Below are 20,000 nucleotides of genomic sequence, written 5' to 3'. Positions count from 1 at the left end.
TATCCCTCAGGAGAGGTGGAACATACATCCTGCCTATGTGAACTCTCTCGAGAGACTGACAGTTTCCAGTCCCCGTGATTGGCTTATCAACAGCCAATCAGGAGCGTCGTAAGGGAATGGCATAGATATCAGTTGCACCGGTGATGTGAATCTACTATGGTTGTGATAGTTTTTTTTTTTTTATTGATTAAGAATGAAGAAGCTGTATAACGAGGACACTACACGCACTCTTTCACTAGGGGCTGCTTTATGAGCAAGAGCCCGTGCTGGCATATGGGCAGCTTAATCTAAAACAACAAGCACTCTCCGATTCGTGGTAAAAAAAAAAACTCATAAAACTGTTTTCATGTTTTATTACTCGTTCTCAAGATTATAAAACATCTCACAACAAAACAAATGGTTAAGTGAAGAAAAAAATATAATAGAATATAAAATTTAGGCCAAAGGCCGATCGCTGGGACTTATGAGGTCACTCAGCGCTGAAGCGGGTACTGACAGTAAAAGGTTTGAAAGGCGTAACAGGAGGAAACCCTCAAAGCAGTTCCAATACGAATCAATTGTTAGAGAGGGTGGAAAGTCAGATGGAAGAAAGAAAATATGAACAGAGGTACAGTAAAAGGAACGAAAGAGGTTGCAGCTAGGGGCCTTGGATGGGACGCTGAAAATAGCCTCAAGTAATGCCTACAGTGCACCATGTGGGTAGCCCTACAGGATTATAAGAAAAAGGACTACCCAAACATAAGAAAAATAAGGAAAACAAGAGGAAGGTGAACAGAAGAAACGGTAGACGGGAGAAAAATCGTTGTCGTCATCGTCGTTGTCGTAGTTGATGATCGGCCACGTAATAATCCAAACCGGGCAGAGCGGGGCGTTATCTGGTGTTTATCTGAACTTATCAAGTGACTGGCGATAAGGACGGGCATCATCGAGGGCCCTATAGTGATTACAAAGATGACCACTAATTCACTAACTACTTCGTCCTCTTCTCCTGCCGTATCACGCAATTCCTTCTGAAGGAGGAGGAGGAGACCGTTAACCTTCGACACTTCAGTGCACACTCAAAAAAGGGCGCTGGCATCGCTTCCTTTTCTCGTATTCTGGATCCTTCTCGGTTTACTTGGGCTACTAGGCGTGTGGGACTTCGAAGGTGAGTTATACGGATTGGATTATCTGCGACGGTATCTTTCATCGAGGCTCCTGGAGAGGAGGAGGTGGTGATGTCCCCCTTCGGATACGTTTCGTTCGATTCGTTTTATTAAAAGGCGCCCTCGGACTCTGTACTGTAGCGCATCTCTGGTGTGAATGATTCCGGCCTTTAAAAACACCTTTTTTTTTGTGTGTGAATGATTCTGGTCTCACAAAACAACCCCTTTCTTGGGTGTGAATGATTCTGGTCTTACAAAACAACCCTTTTCTTGGGCGTGAATGATTTTGGTCTTACAAAACAAACCCATTCTCTGGTGTGAATGATTCTGGTCTTACAAAACAACCCCTTCCTTTGGTGCGAATGATTTTTGTCTTACAAATCAACCCCTTTCTTGGCTGTGAATGATTCTGGTCTTACAAAACAACCCCTTTCTTTGGCGTGAATGATTTCGGTCTTACAAAACAATCCCTTTCTTTGGCGTGAATGATTTCGGTCTTACAAAACAAACCCTTTCTCTGGTGTGAATGATTCTAATCTTGCAAAACAAGCCCTTTCTTTGGTGTGAATGAATCTGGTCTTACAAAACAACCCTTTTCTTACGTTCCTGAAGCAGATACGAGTTCAATAACGAATGTCCCTGGCTTTCCAACCGAGGGGAAACTAGTCTTAAAATAAAAGTATTATATTCAAAATGACGTAAGTTATAAAATAAAATCTGTAAATTATTTTTCACGATATTCGCCTTCAAAGCCAAAAACAAGATAGGTGAACACACGTGTCTTTTTGTGATAAGCTAGTGTTTTACTTCCCCGGATTGTTGTATCAGCTCATTTGCTTTATTTTAAGAATATCAAAGTGCAGCTCAGTGGTCTTAGCAGTTACCCAATAATTTACTTATTATTATTATTATTATTATTATTATTATTATTATTATTCAAAGAAAACTCATAATCACATGAGTTAATAAAATAAAATAGAAAAGTAAATCCACAATAATATGTCTGTTAGATCAAACAGACATAGTATTGTAGATTTACTTTTTATTTTATTATTATTATTATTATTATTATTAATTATTATTATTATTATTATTATTATTTTTTTTTTTTTTTTTTTTTTTTTTTTTTTTTTATCACAGTCCAATTCGACTGGGTGGTATTTATAGTGTGGGGTTCCGGGTTGCATCCTGCCTCCTTAGGAGTCCATCACCCTTCTTACTATGTGTGCCGTTTCTAGGATCACACTCTTCTGCATGAGTCCTGGAGCTACTTCAGCCTCTAGTTTTTCTAGATTCCTTTCAGGGATCTTGGGATCGTGCCTAGTTGCTCACCTATGATTATGGGTACGATTTCCACTGGCATATCCCATATCCTTCTTATTTCTATTTTCAGATCTTGATACTTATCCATTTTTTCCCTCTCTTTCTCTTCAACTCTGGTGTCCCATGGTATTGCGACATCAATGAGTGATACTTTCTTCTTGACTTTGTCAATCAACGTCACATCTGGTCTGTTTGCACGTATCACCCTATCCGTTTTGATACCATAGTCCCAGAGGATCTTCGCCTGATCGTTTTCTATCACTCCTTCAGGTTGGTGCTCGTACCATTCTTACTGCAAGGTAGCTGATGTTTCTTGCACAGGCTCCAGTGGAGGGCTTTTGCCACTGAATCATGCCTCTTTTTGTACTGGTTCTGTGCAAGTGGCCCGGGCACTCAGCTGCTATGTGGTTTATGGTTTCATTTTTCGTATTGCACTTCCTACATATGGAGAGATGTTATTTCCGTCTATCATACTTTGAACATATCTGGTTCTTAGGGCCTGATCTTGTGCCGCTGTTATCATTCCTTCAGTTTCCTTCTTTAGCTCTCCCCTCTGTAGCCATTGCCAATTGTCATCGCTGGCTATTATTATTATTATTATTATTATTATTATTATTATTATTATTATTATTATTATTATTATTCAGAAGATGAAAACTTTTCATTTGGAACACGACCACAGGGACCACTGACTTAAGATTCAAGCTTCCAAAGAATGTGGTGTTCAATAGGAAGATGTAAGAGGAGGGGGTAAAAGAAAATACAGAAAAAAGAGATTCCACTTATTAAAAAAGAAAAGAAATAATTTAATAAGTAAAAAAAAAAAATAGCTAAAAATGTATCGAAATGCAAGGGGAATAGTATTGGGGGTAGTAATGCATTGTATCTTCGTTTGAACTTCTGAAGAAGAAGTTCCAGCTGCATAACATCCTCAGGGAGACATCTGGAATAAACAGGCTCTTTCTCAAATAAATGTGATGGACAAAAATCACTAACTAAAAATGTTGCATTCTTAAATCGCTGATTCTCGAACATGACAATACTTCGCACTGAATTCTCGGAATGCTTCGATTCATCTATTCCTGGATTTATTTTATGATTTTCCCCCAGTCAGGCAAACCTCTCTCTCTCCTCTCTCTCTCTCTCTCTCTCTCTCTCTCTCTCTCTCTCTCTCTCTCTGTTGTGGTATAGTCGAACACATTCATTACAATGTTCATGACGCTACTACCGAAAAAAAAAAACGTTCCCTGTGCTTTTATACGATACCGTGAAACTGATCAGCAGCTATTCTCTGGGACCAGTTCATGTCGCCACAGGGAAATTCTTCTGTGGCGGCATCAACGAGAGTTATGTGTGAAGACCGTCGCATCATGCAGAATGCTTTGGCGTTGTTCACCCTTTTGATTGTGACCATCTATCTCCCTCTTTGAAAACCGGTCTGTTCACTGACGTCAAATTAGTGAAATGTCATAAAGTTCCTGTTTTGTTTTCGAAGAATGCCAAGTTTTTTTATCAGCCTAGCTCCTGGTATCTGCTTCTTGTACACGTTCTCCAAAGAATGAAGAGCTGACTCCCACACTGTCTGCGTCTTGCATATTATTATTATTATTATTATTATTATTATTATTATTATTATTATTATTATTATTTGGTAGATGAAACCAATTCATATTGAACAAGCCCACAAGAAGGGCCACTGACTCGAGATTCAATCGTCTACAGAACATGGTGTTCATTAGGACGAAATAAGAAGAAATTAAGTGCAAAAACACAAAGAAGAGACAGAGACATCTCTTGAAGCTTCAGAATATGTCTAAGGGTTCTGGACGAAGCTGAAACACGTTTCGACTCGTGAAGGTTATGATATAAATACATTACGAGAGAGTTGCGTGTAATTCACACTATGGAGCCTCGTCTCAAACGAAGAAGAAGAACGCGTACAAGAGCCCTGAATGAAGAGACACAACTCTCTCCTGATTCAGGGAGACCCTCGAGAGACCACGTTTCCCCTTGGAATCGGTATGAAGTTATTTGTACTTTAGTATTGATATTGGATCTCTTATCAGCTCTTATGTCCAGTGCTATCAGCACTATCACAAACGGCAAGCAGTCTGCTTGTATGAAAGCAAGCCTTGGGACCATTTAAATGAACTACTCGTCAAAAGGAATGTCGTACAAGAAGTTTAACTCCCTACAAATGCAATTACAGAAATAAGCTCAACTAAGTCGAGGTCCAATTGTAAGCGTTAAGAAGGAGCTTCATTAGAAGATGTCTTCAGGAACACGACCACACGAGATGCAAATGAACGTTGACATCTTGGAGAGCATTACAACATGATACGCAGTTCGTAACTTGAATCAAACAGTAGTTTACATTAACATTCAAATTAAGTGATGCACATTTTGTATGGAAGGATTGGTAAAAACAAAATAATTCTGTAATTATGTTTATAACTGATTAGCACAGACGCCCATTAAGTCGCGATATTACTGTAACCATAAGATAAAACTGCTAACATGGCCCCCAAAATATTCCTCGTTGAAGGACAACCAATTTCAAACCTAAGCACAGACATTAAAAAAAAACAACAACAATAACAATATTTAGACAGCAAGTCTATTTTTTTTTCGCGTAAGCTACAGCCTTAAGTCCACGGTGAATTTGTAAATCGAGTTGTAGATGGTATGAATGCATCAACATGATTTTTTCCCCCACTGTAATAGGCGCTTCAAGGCCTACTACCCTAAGCAAAGCGTGGAATCGGGTATACCGCAGAATGACACAGCTATGTTGATTACATACTCCAAAGGCTGAATGGGCCTTCTATGGTTATCAACGCCCAGGGTACCAGCAGAAGTTGAAATACTTTAATTAATATAACCAGCTGAAGGCAAATCATACGTAAACTAGTGGTCCAGGCATTAACGTCGTCTTTTTAACCAAACACTTTTAATAGCGGGTCTTTTAACATATTCTCTCTCTCTCTCTCAAAACTATTCCACGCAAGTTTTCGTGTTACTAATTCTAGTGAATTCGCAACATATCAACGTTTCTACTTGACAAAACTTGACACTGTTCCCTACATTTCAATTTGTCATAAAACAAATTCAGAAAAATGGAAAATACGAAACCTGAGATTGTAATAAGCTCATATGTACCGTACTTTGTATCGCATTTACCGTAGTATCTGTTTACATTAAATCTGCGTTTAACGACCATAAGATCGCATGGAAACTGATGACTAATAAAACGAGCAGTTAGGGCATCCATCAAATTGTGATGCGGCTGCCAAAAAGATGAGATTAAAAATATTTGTTCCGATGCGAGATACTTACCTCGAACCATTACAGTGGAGATTCCCGGATGTCGATCCGGGTCCGACCAGAAAAATCTGAAAACGATCAGTTAGGGCATCCATCAAATTGTGATGTGGTTGCCGAAAAGACGAGATTAAAAATATTTCCTGCTTGCACACCCTGGTGCATCTAATGGCAACTTCCTCACGCCACATTCAAAGGGAAAAGTTTGTCTTATATTTCTATTGCTTCTTATGGAACTTCAGAGGTTCAAGGAAAGAATGCAACACATTACTACTCTCATACTTTTCTCCTTGGATTTTATTACATTTTTATCTATTTATCAGCCTATTAATTCATTTTTTTTAATAAGAGATCCGTTTTCTGTATATCGCTTTGACCTCTTGCTTCTTCCTAATGAACACCTTAATATTCTTTGGAAGCTTCAAGAATTTCAAGTCAATGGCCCCTTTGGTGGGCTTCTTGTCCATATGAATTGGGTTCATCTTCTGAATAATAATAATAATAATAATAATAATAATAATAATAATAATAATAATAATAATAATAATAATAATATTCCTTGGAAACTTGAATTTCAAGTCGGTGGACCCTTTGGGGGCTTGTTCCATATGAACTGGGTTCATCTTCTGAGTAGTAAAAATGATCATAATACTAATAAAAACTGGTGGAAAAGTCCATTAAAAGTATCATCTGAGTAGCAATGATTTGCTGACACTCACGTGTATTTATATAAAATAAGATCGATGAAATCACACAAGGGATTGTTCCCTTTAAGAGGAGTGAATTATTCCCTACAAGAGGAAGGAATTGTTCTCTTTAAGAGGAGGGAATTATTCCCTACAAGAGGAAGGAATTGTCCCTAACAAGAGGAAGGAATGGCAGTCAAAAACTGGTGGGCAGAGACGCTCGCCGGCCTTCACCGAGGTTATCTCTAAGGCTTCAAAAAAAAAAAAAGAAAAAAAAAATTTTTTAAAGCGCTGGTACGGATCCCTAACCTTGATAAACTCTGATCGTCGGAGATAACGGAACGATAAATACACAATCAGAAGCGATAACGCCAGAGATACGATTCTACCGTCAGTAATCGCTTGTTAAAATTTTTTTTTGCCCGGGGACTGGTATTTTAAATACTCGGCTTTTAAAATTATATCCCCTTTGGTCTGATATTTCATTTCCACGGTGAGTTTTCCTGTCCATGATATCTAGAAAAGAACAATATCTTAATTCAGCTATATTTTCATCTTAGATCCAGTTCCACCCATTTTTATTACCTAAGAAGATATATAGATATATATTATATATATATATATATATATATATTATACACATATATGTTATATGTAAATTATATATATATATATAATATAATTAATAATACATAACACATACATACATATATATATGTAATATGCATATATCTTCTTAGGTAATAAAATGGATGGGACTGGATCTAAGGTGGATAGATATATATATATATATATATATATATATATATATATATATATATATATATATATATATGTATAGATATTGGTAGAAAGATAAACACATGGATAATGGCTTAAAAGTATACATAATTAAGTCAGTCAAGTGCTTCTATCTACTTATAAATAAATTTATACATAGTACATACCTCCACGCATGCACACAAACACACAAACATATATAAATATATATATTTTCATATGTATGTATACAATAAATACACACAGTTTCACTCATAAGAAAGAAAGGAAAAAAACTCGTTGCTCAAGGCTCAAATTCGGCCTCATCCTGGCTTCCCAAAAGTCCCCAAAAATTTGCTGGAGATTCCCGTAGGTCAGAGGTCGTGGTAAAATGACCCCTGGGTGGTGCTACAATGCCCTTCGTATCTGTTATCTGCGTCGACGTGTAGGTGCGTGTCTGGCTCCCGTTACGTAATGTACCGGTGTCGTTAGCGATGTGCTTTTGTTTTTCTATCTTTGCCCTTTTTTTAAAATCGAATAATAATAATAAAAATATAATAATAATAATAGGAGGAGGAGGAGGAGGAGGAACCGTGCAGGCCATCGAAAGCTTTCTGTTTTATATATATTTTAAAAGACAAAATCAAACTGGCATACTACTGTGGATTTACTTTCCCATTTTATTGACTCATGAGATTGTTAGTTTTCTTTGGAAAAAAAAAAAAAAAAAATAAAAAAGCAAAATAATAATAATAATAATAATAATAATTTACTAGTTATTACTATATTGGTATTATCATTATTATTATTATTATTATTATTATTATTATTATTATTATATTATTAATTATGCAGAAGATGAAGCCTATTTCATATGGAACATGTAGCCTACAAAGGGCCACTGCCTGAAATTCAAGCTTCAAAAGAATATTATTATTATTATAATTATTATTATTATTATTATTATTATTATTATTATTATTATTATTATTATTATTATTATTATTATTCAGAAGACGAACCCCATTCATATGGAACACGAAGCCCACCAAAGGGGCCACTGACTTGGAATTCAAGCTTCAAAAGAATACTATTGTGTTCATTAGGAAGGAGTAAGAGGAGGTCAAGCGAAACACAGAAAGAAGTGACCTCGCTTATGAAAAAAGAACAAATAGTTTATTAAACAGATAAAAACGTATTAAAATGCAAGGCGAATAGCATGACGGTAGAGATGCGTTTCTAATTATTATTAACTTGGAAGTTGACGTAAAAGAGCCAATAAGGGCTATGAACAGAAGGATAGAAAAACCGAACTCATAAAATCTTGAATAAATTTTTGTCCCTAAAAAATTAGCCTACTGGTACGACCCTGGGATGGGGGATTACCTCGTCGTGGTCTCACCACAACACCCCCCCCCCCCCCCCCCCCCCCCCCGCCCCGCCCCCATCCCTTGTGAACTTGGATACTATTAGATTAGAATAGAATGTAGAATATAGGCCAAAGGCTAAGCACTGGGACCTATGAGGTCATTCAACGCCGAAAAGGAAATTGACAGTATAGGGTTTGAAAGATGTTACAGGAAAAAAACCTCAAAGCAGTTGCACTAGGAAACAATTGTTAGAGAGGGTGGACAGTCAGATGGAAGAAAGAGACTATGAAAGGAGGTACAGCAAAAGGAATGAAAGGGGCGCTGCAAGAACCGTAGGTAAATGCCTACAGTGCACCGCATGAGGAGCACTAAAGGCACTACCCTCCTACGGGGTTGGATACCATTTGTAGCCGATATAGTAATTATAATCATCTATGAATTTGACCCAAATTATCACCATCCCCGTAGGAGGTTAGTGCCGTCAGTGCACCTCACGTGGTGCACTGTAGGCATTAACTAAGGGTCTCCGCAGCGTCCCTTTGGCTCCTAGCTTCAAATTCTTTCACTCCTTTTACTGTACCTCCGTTCATATTCATAGTGCAGCTGCTTTGAGGTTTACTCCTCCTGTTACACCTTTCAAATCCTATACTCAATTTCCCTTTCAGCGCCGAGTGACCTCAATAGGTCCCAACGCTTGGCCTTTTGGCCTCAATTCTCTCTCTCTCTCTCTCTCTCTCTCTCGTTATGTTCACTGTACTCTGATTATTCTCTCTTTTATGATTTGACGCTACCCTATCTAATATTAGTTATCATTACATTCTCTTCTATTTCATCATTATCTCCGGTGTCATTGTGAGTTAATTTCGCTTCGGAAAAGATGCAACGAGTTGCAATTTCATTCGCTTTTGATGCCCTTAATTGCAAAAGAAAGAAATATCCACTTCGCTTCAAGACCATTTATAAATTACTTTTCATTTCGTAAAATAACACGAAGGTTCCGTTCACGAGAGTGACAGTTACCTCGTGCCAACATCAGTAGAACTGATTAATAAGACGCATACACTTGGCTGGTGTCATCAGGGTTCCAGTGTACGGCTCTGGGTGTATGTACACATGTACCCACGCAGGGCAAGTGGTGCACCTTGGAAGTATACCCTCAGTGCGACTGCCACATAACGTCCGTTGGATGCCCACCACAACAGTGGGTACATCCACGTCTGTCCTGTCTGTCTGTCCGTATACATGGCGCCGACGACGACGGACCTATCACACACACACACACACACACACTCCCCTCGGTCATCCACAATGACATTATGACTTTTGTCATGGTTTTCATGCCGTGAATGGTTGATATCCTGTGTGTGTGTGTGTGTGTGTGTGTGTTTGTTAAAATCGATAGTGATTGTATAGCAGGCCTACTTTTCTTGCTGTAAAATGCAACTTTTACAAGTTTGCAAAAATATGCATACGAGATATTATATATATATATATATATATATATATATAGATATATATATATATATATATATATATAGTTATATATAATATATATATATATATATATGAATTTTTATCACATCACCATGATTCATAGACATGCATTATTAAGCTACAAATGTCCTTTAATATCCGTTCGCTCTACCTTGGAATTAATATATTTTTTTATATGTTAACAGACGGGGAACTTTTAGTTGATAATAATTTCGGCCTCTAGTGAAGTCGAACCAGCAGACAGAAGAGGAATCACGACTTCAGTGAGGTACCGACTCGGCCTACTACAAGTGAGGCATACGTTGATACGATTCCTGTTGGCCGAGCAGGTTAACATCACTGAAGTCCTGATTCCTCCTCTATCCGCTGGTTCGAATCCACGAGAGACGACATTATTATTACAAGATTCAGTTAACATAATTACGAGATACAGCGAAAGTATGACTGTAATACTTTACCAATTTTACTCAAGAGAAGATGTTGAGCGCTAACACTCATATCACTACATATACGAGTACACCAAAATTCGGGATATCTTACAAGCGTATTTTCTGTAGGTATGAATCATCTGTAACTACCTGACCGCCTCCATCTCCACCCCTATACCCCTCACCCCCCCGGACCGTCATCGATGACCACATACTCATCCTCTCATTTGAATAAAATCATCTGATAAACAGAGGATGTCGTGCCGTTGGAACTTCTTCAGAATTCTCCTTGTATTTTATATTTTATCTATTTATTGTTTTTTTATAAGTGGGATCTCTTCTTTCTGCATTTCCCTTTACCTCCTCTTAATTCTTCCTAATGCGAACCTTAATATTCTTTGGAAGCTTCAAGAATTTCAAGTCAATGGTCCCCTTTGGTGGCCTTGTTCCTTATGAATAAGGTTCATCTTCTGAATAATAATAATAATAATAATAATAATAATAATAATAATATTCTTTGGAAGCTTTGGTGGGCTTGTACCATATGAATAGGGTTCATCTTCTGAATAATAATAATAATAATAATAATAATAATAATAATAATAATAATAATAATACACATTCTTTGGAAGCTTGAATTTCAAGTCAATGGCTCCTTTGGTGGGCTTGTTCCATATGAATAATAAACGAGATGATTCGTGCGTGAGTGAGTGGAATACGAAAGTAGCCTCGAATGACCAAAGACGAAAGCTTGACAAAGCAACGGATGTAACACCTGCTCTCACTCGCTCGTTATGGTACGTGTCCTGTCTCCAATGAAACCGATTTACTTGAGCGTTGTTTTTCTGGAGATAGATTTACTTTTACGTTGTTTTCTCATGAAATGGATTTACTTTTAATTTGTTTATACTGGAAATGGATTTACTGTTAAGTTGTTTTTTCTGGAAATGGATTTAATTTTACGTTGTTTTTCTGGAAACGGATTTACTTGTACGTTGTTTTCTCTGGAAACGAATTGAATTTTACGTTGTTTTTTCAGGAAACGGATTGACTTTTACGTTGTTTCTCTGGGAATAGATTGACTTTTACGTTGTTTTCTCTGGAAATAGATTGACTTTTACTTTTGCGTTTTGTTTCCTGGAAATAGATTGGACTTTTACAAATTGTTTCTCTGGAAATAGATTGACTTTTACGTTGTTTTTTCTGGAAGCGTTTAACTTTTACGTTGTTTTTCTGGAAAAATGGATTGGGGGACTTTTCTTTTTTTTCTTTTTTCTAAGAAGCGGATTGACTTTTACGTCGTTTTTTTTTCTGGAATTGGATTGACTTTTTACGTTGCTTTTTCTGGAAATGGATTGACTTTTACGTCGTTTTTCTGGAATTGGATTGACTTTTACATTGCTTTTTCTGGAAATGGATTGACTTTAATGTTGTTTTTCTGGAAACGGATTGACTTTTACGTTGTTTTTTCTGGAAATGGATTGACTTTTACGTTGTTTTTCTGGAAATGGATAGACTTTTACGTTGTTTTTCTGGAAATGGATTGAACTTCTACGGTTCTTTTTCTGAAACGGATTGACTTTTACGTTTACGTTTGTTTTTTCTGGAAATGGATTGACTTTTACGTTTGTTTTTCTGGAAACGGGATTGACTTCTACGTTGTTTTTTCTGGAAAAAAAAACGGATTGAACTTTTACGGTTGTTTTTCTGGAAACGGATTGACTTTTACGTTGTTTTTCTGGAAATGGATTGACTTTTACGTTTTTTTTCTGGAAACGGATTGACTTTTACGTTGTTTTTTCTGGAAACGGATGACTTTTTTATTGTTGTTTTTCTGGGGAAAAAACGGATTGACTTTCACGTTAGGTTTTTTTCCGTGGGAAAAAACAAAACGGAGTTGACTTTTTTTACGTTGTTTTTTTCTTTTTTGGGCGGTGAAAAAAAACGGATTGACTTTTAACCATTGTTTTTTTTTTCTGGAAAAACTGGATTGAACCCTTTACGTTGGTTTTTCTGGAAAATGGATTGGGACTTTTACGTTGTTTTTTTCTGGAAAATGGATTGGACCTTGTTTAACGGGTTTGTTTTTCTTTTTTGGGAAAAAAACTGGAAATTGAACTTTTTTTTACGTTGTTGTTTTCTGGGGGAAAAAAATGGAGTTTGGACTTTTTGACGTTGTTTTTCTGGAAAATGGGATTTGTTGTACTTTTTACGGTGTTTTTTTTCTGGGGGAAAATGGGATTAGAACTATTTTTACGGTTGTTTTTCTGGAAAAAAACGTGATTGACTTTTACGTGTTTTTCTGGGAAATGGGATTGACTTTTTTTTGTTTTACGGTTTTGTTTTTTCTGGAAACGGATTGGGTTGGACTTTTACGGGTTGTTTTTTGCCTGGAAAAAATGGATTGACTTTTTACGCTGTTTTTTTCTGGAAACGGGATTTGACTTTTTATACGTGTTTTTTTCTGGGGAAAATGGATTACTTTTTTACGTTGTTTTTTCTGGAATAAATGGGAATTGGACGTTCTTTTTACGTTTTTGGTTTTTTCTGGAAAAACGGGATTGGAACTTTTACGTTGGGTTTTTTCTGGAAAAAAATGGGGGGGAGGTCACTTTACGGTTATTTTTTTCTGGCAAAAAATATTTTTTGTATGATTGACTTTTACGTTGTTTTTCTGGAAATGGATTGACTTTTACGTTGTTTTTCTGGAAACGGATTGACTTTTACGTTGTTTTTCTGGAAATGGATTGACTTTTACGTTGTTTTTCTGGAAACGGATTGACTTTTACGTTGTTTTTCTGGGAATGGATTGACTTTTACGTTGTTTTTTCTGAAAATGGATTGACTTTTACATTGTTTTTTCTGGAAATGGATTGACTTTTACGTTGTTTTTCTGGAAATGGATTGATTTTTACGCTGTTTTTCTGGAAATGGATTGACTTTTACGTTGTTTTTTCTGGAAATGGATTGACTTTTACGTTGTTTTTTCTGGAAATGGATTGACTTTTACATTGTTTTTCTGGAAATGGATTGACTTTTACGTTGTTTTTCTGGAAATGGATTGACTTTTACATTGTTTTTCTGGAAACAGATTGACTTTTACATTGTTTTTCTGGAAATGGATTGATTTTTACGCTTGTTTTTCTGAATGGATTGACTTTTACGTTGTTTTTCTGGAAATGGATTGACTTTTACGTTGTTTTTTCTGGAAATGGATTGACTTTTACGTTGTTTTTCTGGAAATGGATTGACTTTTACGTTGTTTTTCTGGGAATGGATTGACTTTTACGTTGTTTTTTCTGGAAATGGATTGACTTTTACGTTGTTTTTTCTGGAAATGGATTGACTTTTACGTTGTTTTTCTGGAAATGGATTGACTTTTACGTTGTTTTTCTGGGAATGGATTGACTTTTACGTTGTTTTTCTGAAAATGGATTGACTTTTACATTGTTTTTTCTGGAAATGGATTGACTTTTACGTTGTTTTTCTGGAAATGGATTGATTTTTACGCTGTTTTTCTGGAAATGGATTGACTTTTACGTTGTTTTTTCTGGAAATGGATTGACTTTTACGTTGTTTTTTCTGGAAATGGATTGACTTTTACGTTGTTTTTCTGGAAATGGATTGATTTTTACGCTGTTTTTCTGGAAATGGATTGACTTTTACATTGTTTTTTTCTGGAAACGGATTGACTTTTACGTTGTTTTTTCTGGAAATGGATTGACTTTTGCGTTGTTTTTCTGGAAACGTATTGACTTTTGCGTTGTTTTTCTGGAAATGGATTGACTTTTATGTTGTTTTTTCTGGAAATAGATTGACTTTTATGTTGTTTTTCTGGAAATGGATTGACTTTAACGTTGTTTGTTCTGGAAATGGATTGACTTTTACGTTGTTTTTTCTGGAAACGGATTGACTTTTACTTTTTTTCTGGAAACGGATTTACTTTTACGTTGTTTTTCTGGAACTGGATTGAATTTTACATTGTTTTTCTGGAAACAGATTGAATTTTATGTTGCTTTTTCTGGAAACGGATTTACTTTTACGTTTTTTTCTGGAAACGGATTTACTTTTACGTTTTTTTCTGGAAACGGATTTAATTTTAAGTTGTTTTTTCTGGAAACGAATGTACTTTTACGCTGTGTATGCATTAATATGAACATAACGTTACGTATATACATTTAAATACGGTTTCATGAAAAGTCTTTAGAATTGAACAATAGTTATTCAGATTGACGGCGCGGGATCAAGAATAGAGTTCGGCCTCAAGCGAGATAAATGCAAGTCAATGTGGCTTTATATACCGTAATTCGTGACCTCAGTCCGAACCATTCCTCAGAATGAACGGAATGTTAAAAGAACCAAATATCACAGACATCCTGAAGACTTCGGAGGATGTTTAGAACGATACTTACCACAAAGACGTATTCCCCGGGGAGACAAAATACAACATTTTATTTCTCTCTCTCTCTCTCTCTCTCGCCTTATTGCTTCTCATGACCATTGCAACACAGGAAATCACTCTCTTGACACACACACAGAACTTACTCTCTCCTCTCTCTCTCTCTCTCTCTCATTTAGAGGAAATAAACTAAACCTTCCAATGCGGACTAAAACTGCAAGAGATATACTTAACGTGTACCGTCCAAAAGACAGCCTTCGTTGACGAGGGCTACGCACTATGGATAAGAGTTGATTTGTATCTGCGGCTTAAAACTTATACCTCCGATTTTTATTTCTCCCTCTGCTAATACAAAACTTCATGAGTATAACCTGGAACACAGCAACTTTCTCAAGGAGACTTGAGACGTCATCGAAAGACTAAAAGAGGAATCTGTGTATGACTTTTTAAAGAAGGCATATTAGGTACGGCATTGGTAGATGCAGTGCCTGACTGCGAATGATGGGAAGGTTATATTAAGAAGCCTACTCTAGAGAATTAGGAAATCACGCAATTTTAACCATGCACAGGAGACTTTATTGTAATTCGAGTCATACACAAGACAGATTCATTACCATTATCATTATTAAAACAGATGAAAGTTATTCACACGGAACAAGCCCACCAAAGGGGCCACCGACTCGAAATTCAAGCTTCCAAAGACCGTTGGTTCAACCTCCCACCGCTAAAGGCAACCCCCCCCAACACTGCGGCAGTAACTGATCATGATACAGAGCCAGTGATTTCTCATCGGCCTGGGGGGAGGCGCGAACCATTGACATCTGAGTGGCATGCCACGACGCTAACCACCATACCAGCGGACTATTGAGGGAATTTTGCTGATAAAACACACAAAAACATCAAGAATTACTAATTAATTAAAAGCACATCTAAAACAGATGCAATGCTTAATGTTATTAAGTTCACACATAGCATCAAAGCAGAAGAAGATATCAAAGACAAAATCTTACAAGGCAAATAACATAAAACGTTTCCGTCGCACAAGACAGGACTGTTCCAAGTGATTCTCAATTCTGTATCCGAACGTACAGGTCACCTACAGCGCACACACACGCACGCACACACACACACACACACACAAAACACGTGCATTCCTTCGTCAAACCGCAGAGAAAAATCCATTCGAACTGCAGCACAAGTACAGTGAGATGATTACCATCGGGCATCCTTAGGTTTATCTACTTTTTTTTTTTTTTTTTTTTTTTTTACCAAGCTTTCTTAATCTGGGAGCGTAAATTCCCAGCCTTCAGCGACCTTTTCAACGAAGCGATTACCCAAGATGACGTCCTCGGCTCCGGCATTTGGCAACAAATCAGACGCGAGGAGCCACGAACGTTTTCATATGAAGTAATATGCAAATGCACAAACACACCTAAAAAAAAAAAAAAAAAAAAAAAAAAAAACATATTTATATATATATAATATATATATGTATGTGTGTTGATATATATAGTGCATATTATATATATATATATATATATATATATATATATATATATATATATATATATATATACATATATAATGTATATATATACAATTTCAACCTGTTCCTTTATACAAATATTCTACGTGAACCTTACGTTTTCAGTTAGAGAGAGAGAGAGAGAGAGAGAGAGAGAGAGAGAGAGAGAGAGAGGAGAGAGAGAGAGACGAGGGGGAAGAGAGAGAGAAAGAGAGAGAGAGAGAGAGAGAGAGAGAGAGAGAGAATTGTATTTTATACATTTCAAAAAAAAAAAAACTAATCCAGAACACACTTTTCCCTTTGCAGCGGAATGTACAGCGGAAGGGGCGGAATGTACACGCCCACGATGCAGGACGTTTCGGCCACGCCCACAAACATGTGGCCACAACAAGGTGAGTGAAGGAGGCAGTGCTTAATTTTTATTGTTATCTTGAAAGTCCTAATAAAGGCTCCATGAAGGTTATTCAGGTTTTACTGAATTACCGTCTAATTAAAAAGGTTACATTAGCGTTAGTTTTTTTTAAGTTTTTTTTTCAAGAAAATGTACAGACTTAAAGAAAATTTACAGGTAGACACATGCAAGGACATGGAACGTTACTGATCACCAGTTTACAAGAATAATTAATTGTGTTCACAAACTACTGCGGCAGAAATGTAATATTTCCGCTCTCTCTCAAAAAAAAAATAAAAATAAAAAATAAAAATAAAAAAAAACAACGGTATTACAGGAAACACAAAGCATAACTACATAACAAGATGATGCTAACATTTCTATGGCAGGAAACATAACCGCTTTCGTCAGGGGAGCTACCAGTTCTACCACAGAACAGCAGTGTTGCTCTAATGACATTTTTTATCACTTCCCAATTCAAGAATTTGTTTATCTCCTTACTAAATTACACATACAAGCACCTGCTTAAGACATTTCTCTAGCTGTTTATCTAACAGTAGATAGTGGCATGCAAGGCCTTGTAAGCCAGCAGACAAATCTGTTCTCTGCAAGAACCTTTTTTTTTTTTTTTTTAATAAATCTGACATTTCTGTCCTTGTTGCCCCTCCAGTGGATTACGGGATGCAGGATCTCGGTTCCATGAAGTCGCCCTCGACCCCACCACTGAGCTTTCCTCCTCGAGTCTACACCACTGCCCAAGTGCCACAGCGGCAGTCATGCCCCATCCCAGCCAATGCTGCAATACCCTCGCTGAATCAGGTAAGCCTCAACTGTGGCAGTGACGAAGGAGATTCTAGAAATTGTTTCTGACTAATAACAATTCTAACTCGAATTATTTTTCAACTGTTTTAAATAAGTCCAACTCAAAAATATTTTTAACTGATAAGTATTATAACTCAAAAATAAGTCTTTAACTAATAATAATTCTAACTTAAAAATATTTTCAACTGATAATAATTACAACTCAAAAAAATCTTTAACTAATGATAATTCCAATTCAACAATATTTCCAAATAACAATAGTTATAACTTCAAAAAAAAAATTTAACTAATAATAAATTCTCACTCAAAAAGTATTTTCATCTAATAACAATTCCAAATCAACATATAATTTTAACTGATAATAATTAAAAACTCAAACAAATCTTCAACTAATAATATTTCCAACTCACAAAATATTCTTAAACTTATAATAATTCTACCTGAAAATATCTTTAATAATAATTCTAACTCAAAAAATATTCTTAACTAATAGCAATTCTAACTGACAAATATCTTTAGCTAATAATAATTCCAACTTAAAAAATATTTTTAACTATGAACAATTCCGACTCATAAAATAAGCTTAACTAATAATAATTCCAACTCCACATAAAAAAAATACAGAAAAACGCTCCAACCTCCTTAAACAAAAGGACTGAAAGCCCATTCAGGAACGTTCAAACGAAATACACCGAATAATGATAATGAGTTCGTCCTACGAAAAAAATAAATAAATAAACAAACAAACAAATACACTTTTGACGTCCCCCACCTCTTCGTTACGTCGCGTATTCTACCACTTGCGTAACCAACCATCCTCAGTATTACTTAGCGATATACAACGTGAATACTAATTAGTTCATCGAATCAGCCAACCCTTGGGAAATACCATGTCATTGAAATGCGGCTTAGGGCACCGTGTATGATATGGCGCCGTTCAACAACTCATTCCTTAGGAATATCACTTAGGGTGTCAGCGATACAAAACATTTTTTTAAATCATGCAAGACTAATGTTCGTGTTTGAACGAAATGTCGTAAACAAATCACTTCATATTTGTCGTCCTCGGCGCCAAAAAGGATTATCATCATCACATACTTGTCGTCCTCGGCATTAAAAACAATTATCATCATCACATATTGGTCGTCCTCGGCGTTAAAAACAATTATCATCATCACATATTTGTCGTCCTCGGCATCAAAAAGAATTATCGTCATCACATATTTGTTGTCCTCGGTACCAAAAAAATTATCACCATCGCAAATTTGTCGTCCTCGGCGCCAAGAAGAATTATCATCACATATTTGTCGTCCTCGGCGCCAAAAAGGATTATCATCATCACATATTTCTCGTCCTCGGCGTCAAAAAGAATTATCATCATCATCATCATCACAAGTCATTCAACAATCCATTTAGGAACCATTTTGACCATTAGTTCTTAAACTGGGGGGCGTCAGGAATTTCCAGGGGAGGCGCGACCCCTAGGGAAAATTTAAAAATTCTCTAAATCATATTCCTTATTCTTTTAGCAAGAGGGAAGAACTCATATTCGGAAGTTCATAAAAAAAAATCCAAAAGTATCGCCTTATAACCTTAGTTTCCTGCAGTCTACTATTCTAGTTGGATTCATTGGGCTTAGTATGTTTCGTAATTATTGACCTCCCTCCCTATCCCTCGAAACCCCTTCTCTTTCTCTCCCCCTTCCTTTAAATCTGGGAGGGAATTTTACTCCCAGATACAAGGGGGACGTGGAGGGAAGGACCAACTCTTATTAGAGGGGGGCGTGGCAATAACTTTTATTAGAAGGGGGCGTGGCGTGGTTCTTAAAAAGTTTAAGAACCATTGATCAACACGATGAAAGTAGCAGTACCATCCGCCACAATTTTATCATCTTTCTCTCTCTCTCTCTCATACTTGTATACAGCTCCAGGGAAGCAGCATGCCCCTCAGCAGATCTACCCTCGGGTACAGCGGCTACGAGATGGCGACCGGGTCTTGGGCAGCCGCCGCCGATGCCTATGGCACGTACGCTCCACAGGTCCGCAATGCCATATCCGCCGTGAAGGGTGAGTTGACTTTCTCTCTCTTTTGTTCTTTTTTTTTGTTTTTGTTCTCTTGAACATTAGATTTAAGATGACTTACACTTTTTTTTTTTAGTAGTAGTTGTGTACGATGGGAATGAAGGCCGACGAGACGAAAAAAACAATAATAAAGATTAAGAAGAAAACAGAGAATGTATAGAGAAATAGGGAAGTGATGTAGACAGGATTAAACTGTCTTGTAAAATTAACCCACCCCACCAACCCAACCACCCACAATTTCTCTCCCACCCTCGCC

At 36.7% G+C, this 20,000-nt stretch overlaps 1 protein-coding gene across 1 annotated transcript in view; it reads left to right on the top strand.

The window, feature by feature from the left end:
- LOC135203550 (mucin-19-like) overlaps window positions 1-20,000 on the top strand; it is a 65,542-nt gene that overhangs the window by 29,008 nt on the left and 16,534 nt on the right. Inside the window, exons 4-6 of the mRNA XM_064233285.1 lie at window positions 16,757-16,842; window positions 17,512-17,660; window positions 19,588-19,729. Of these exons, the coding sequence (XP_064089355.1) occupies window positions 16,757-16,842; window positions 17,512-17,660; window positions 19,588-19,729 (377 nt within the window). The remainder of the gene's footprint in view (window positions 1-16,756; window positions 16,843-17,511; window positions 17,661-19,587; window positions 19,730-20,000) is intronic.

The sequence above is a fragment of the Macrobrachium nipponense genome, chromosome 36 (genome assembly GCF_015104395.2).
Source record: "Macrobrachium nipponense isolate FS-2020 chromosome 36, ASM1510439v2, whole genome shotgun sequence".
Lineage (NCBI taxonomy): Eukaryota > Metazoa > Arthropoda > Malacostraca > Decapoda > Palaemonidae > Macrobrachium > Macrobrachium nipponense.
Note: the sequence above shows the minus strand (reverse complement) of the source record. Positions and strands in the feature narration are given on the sequence as shown.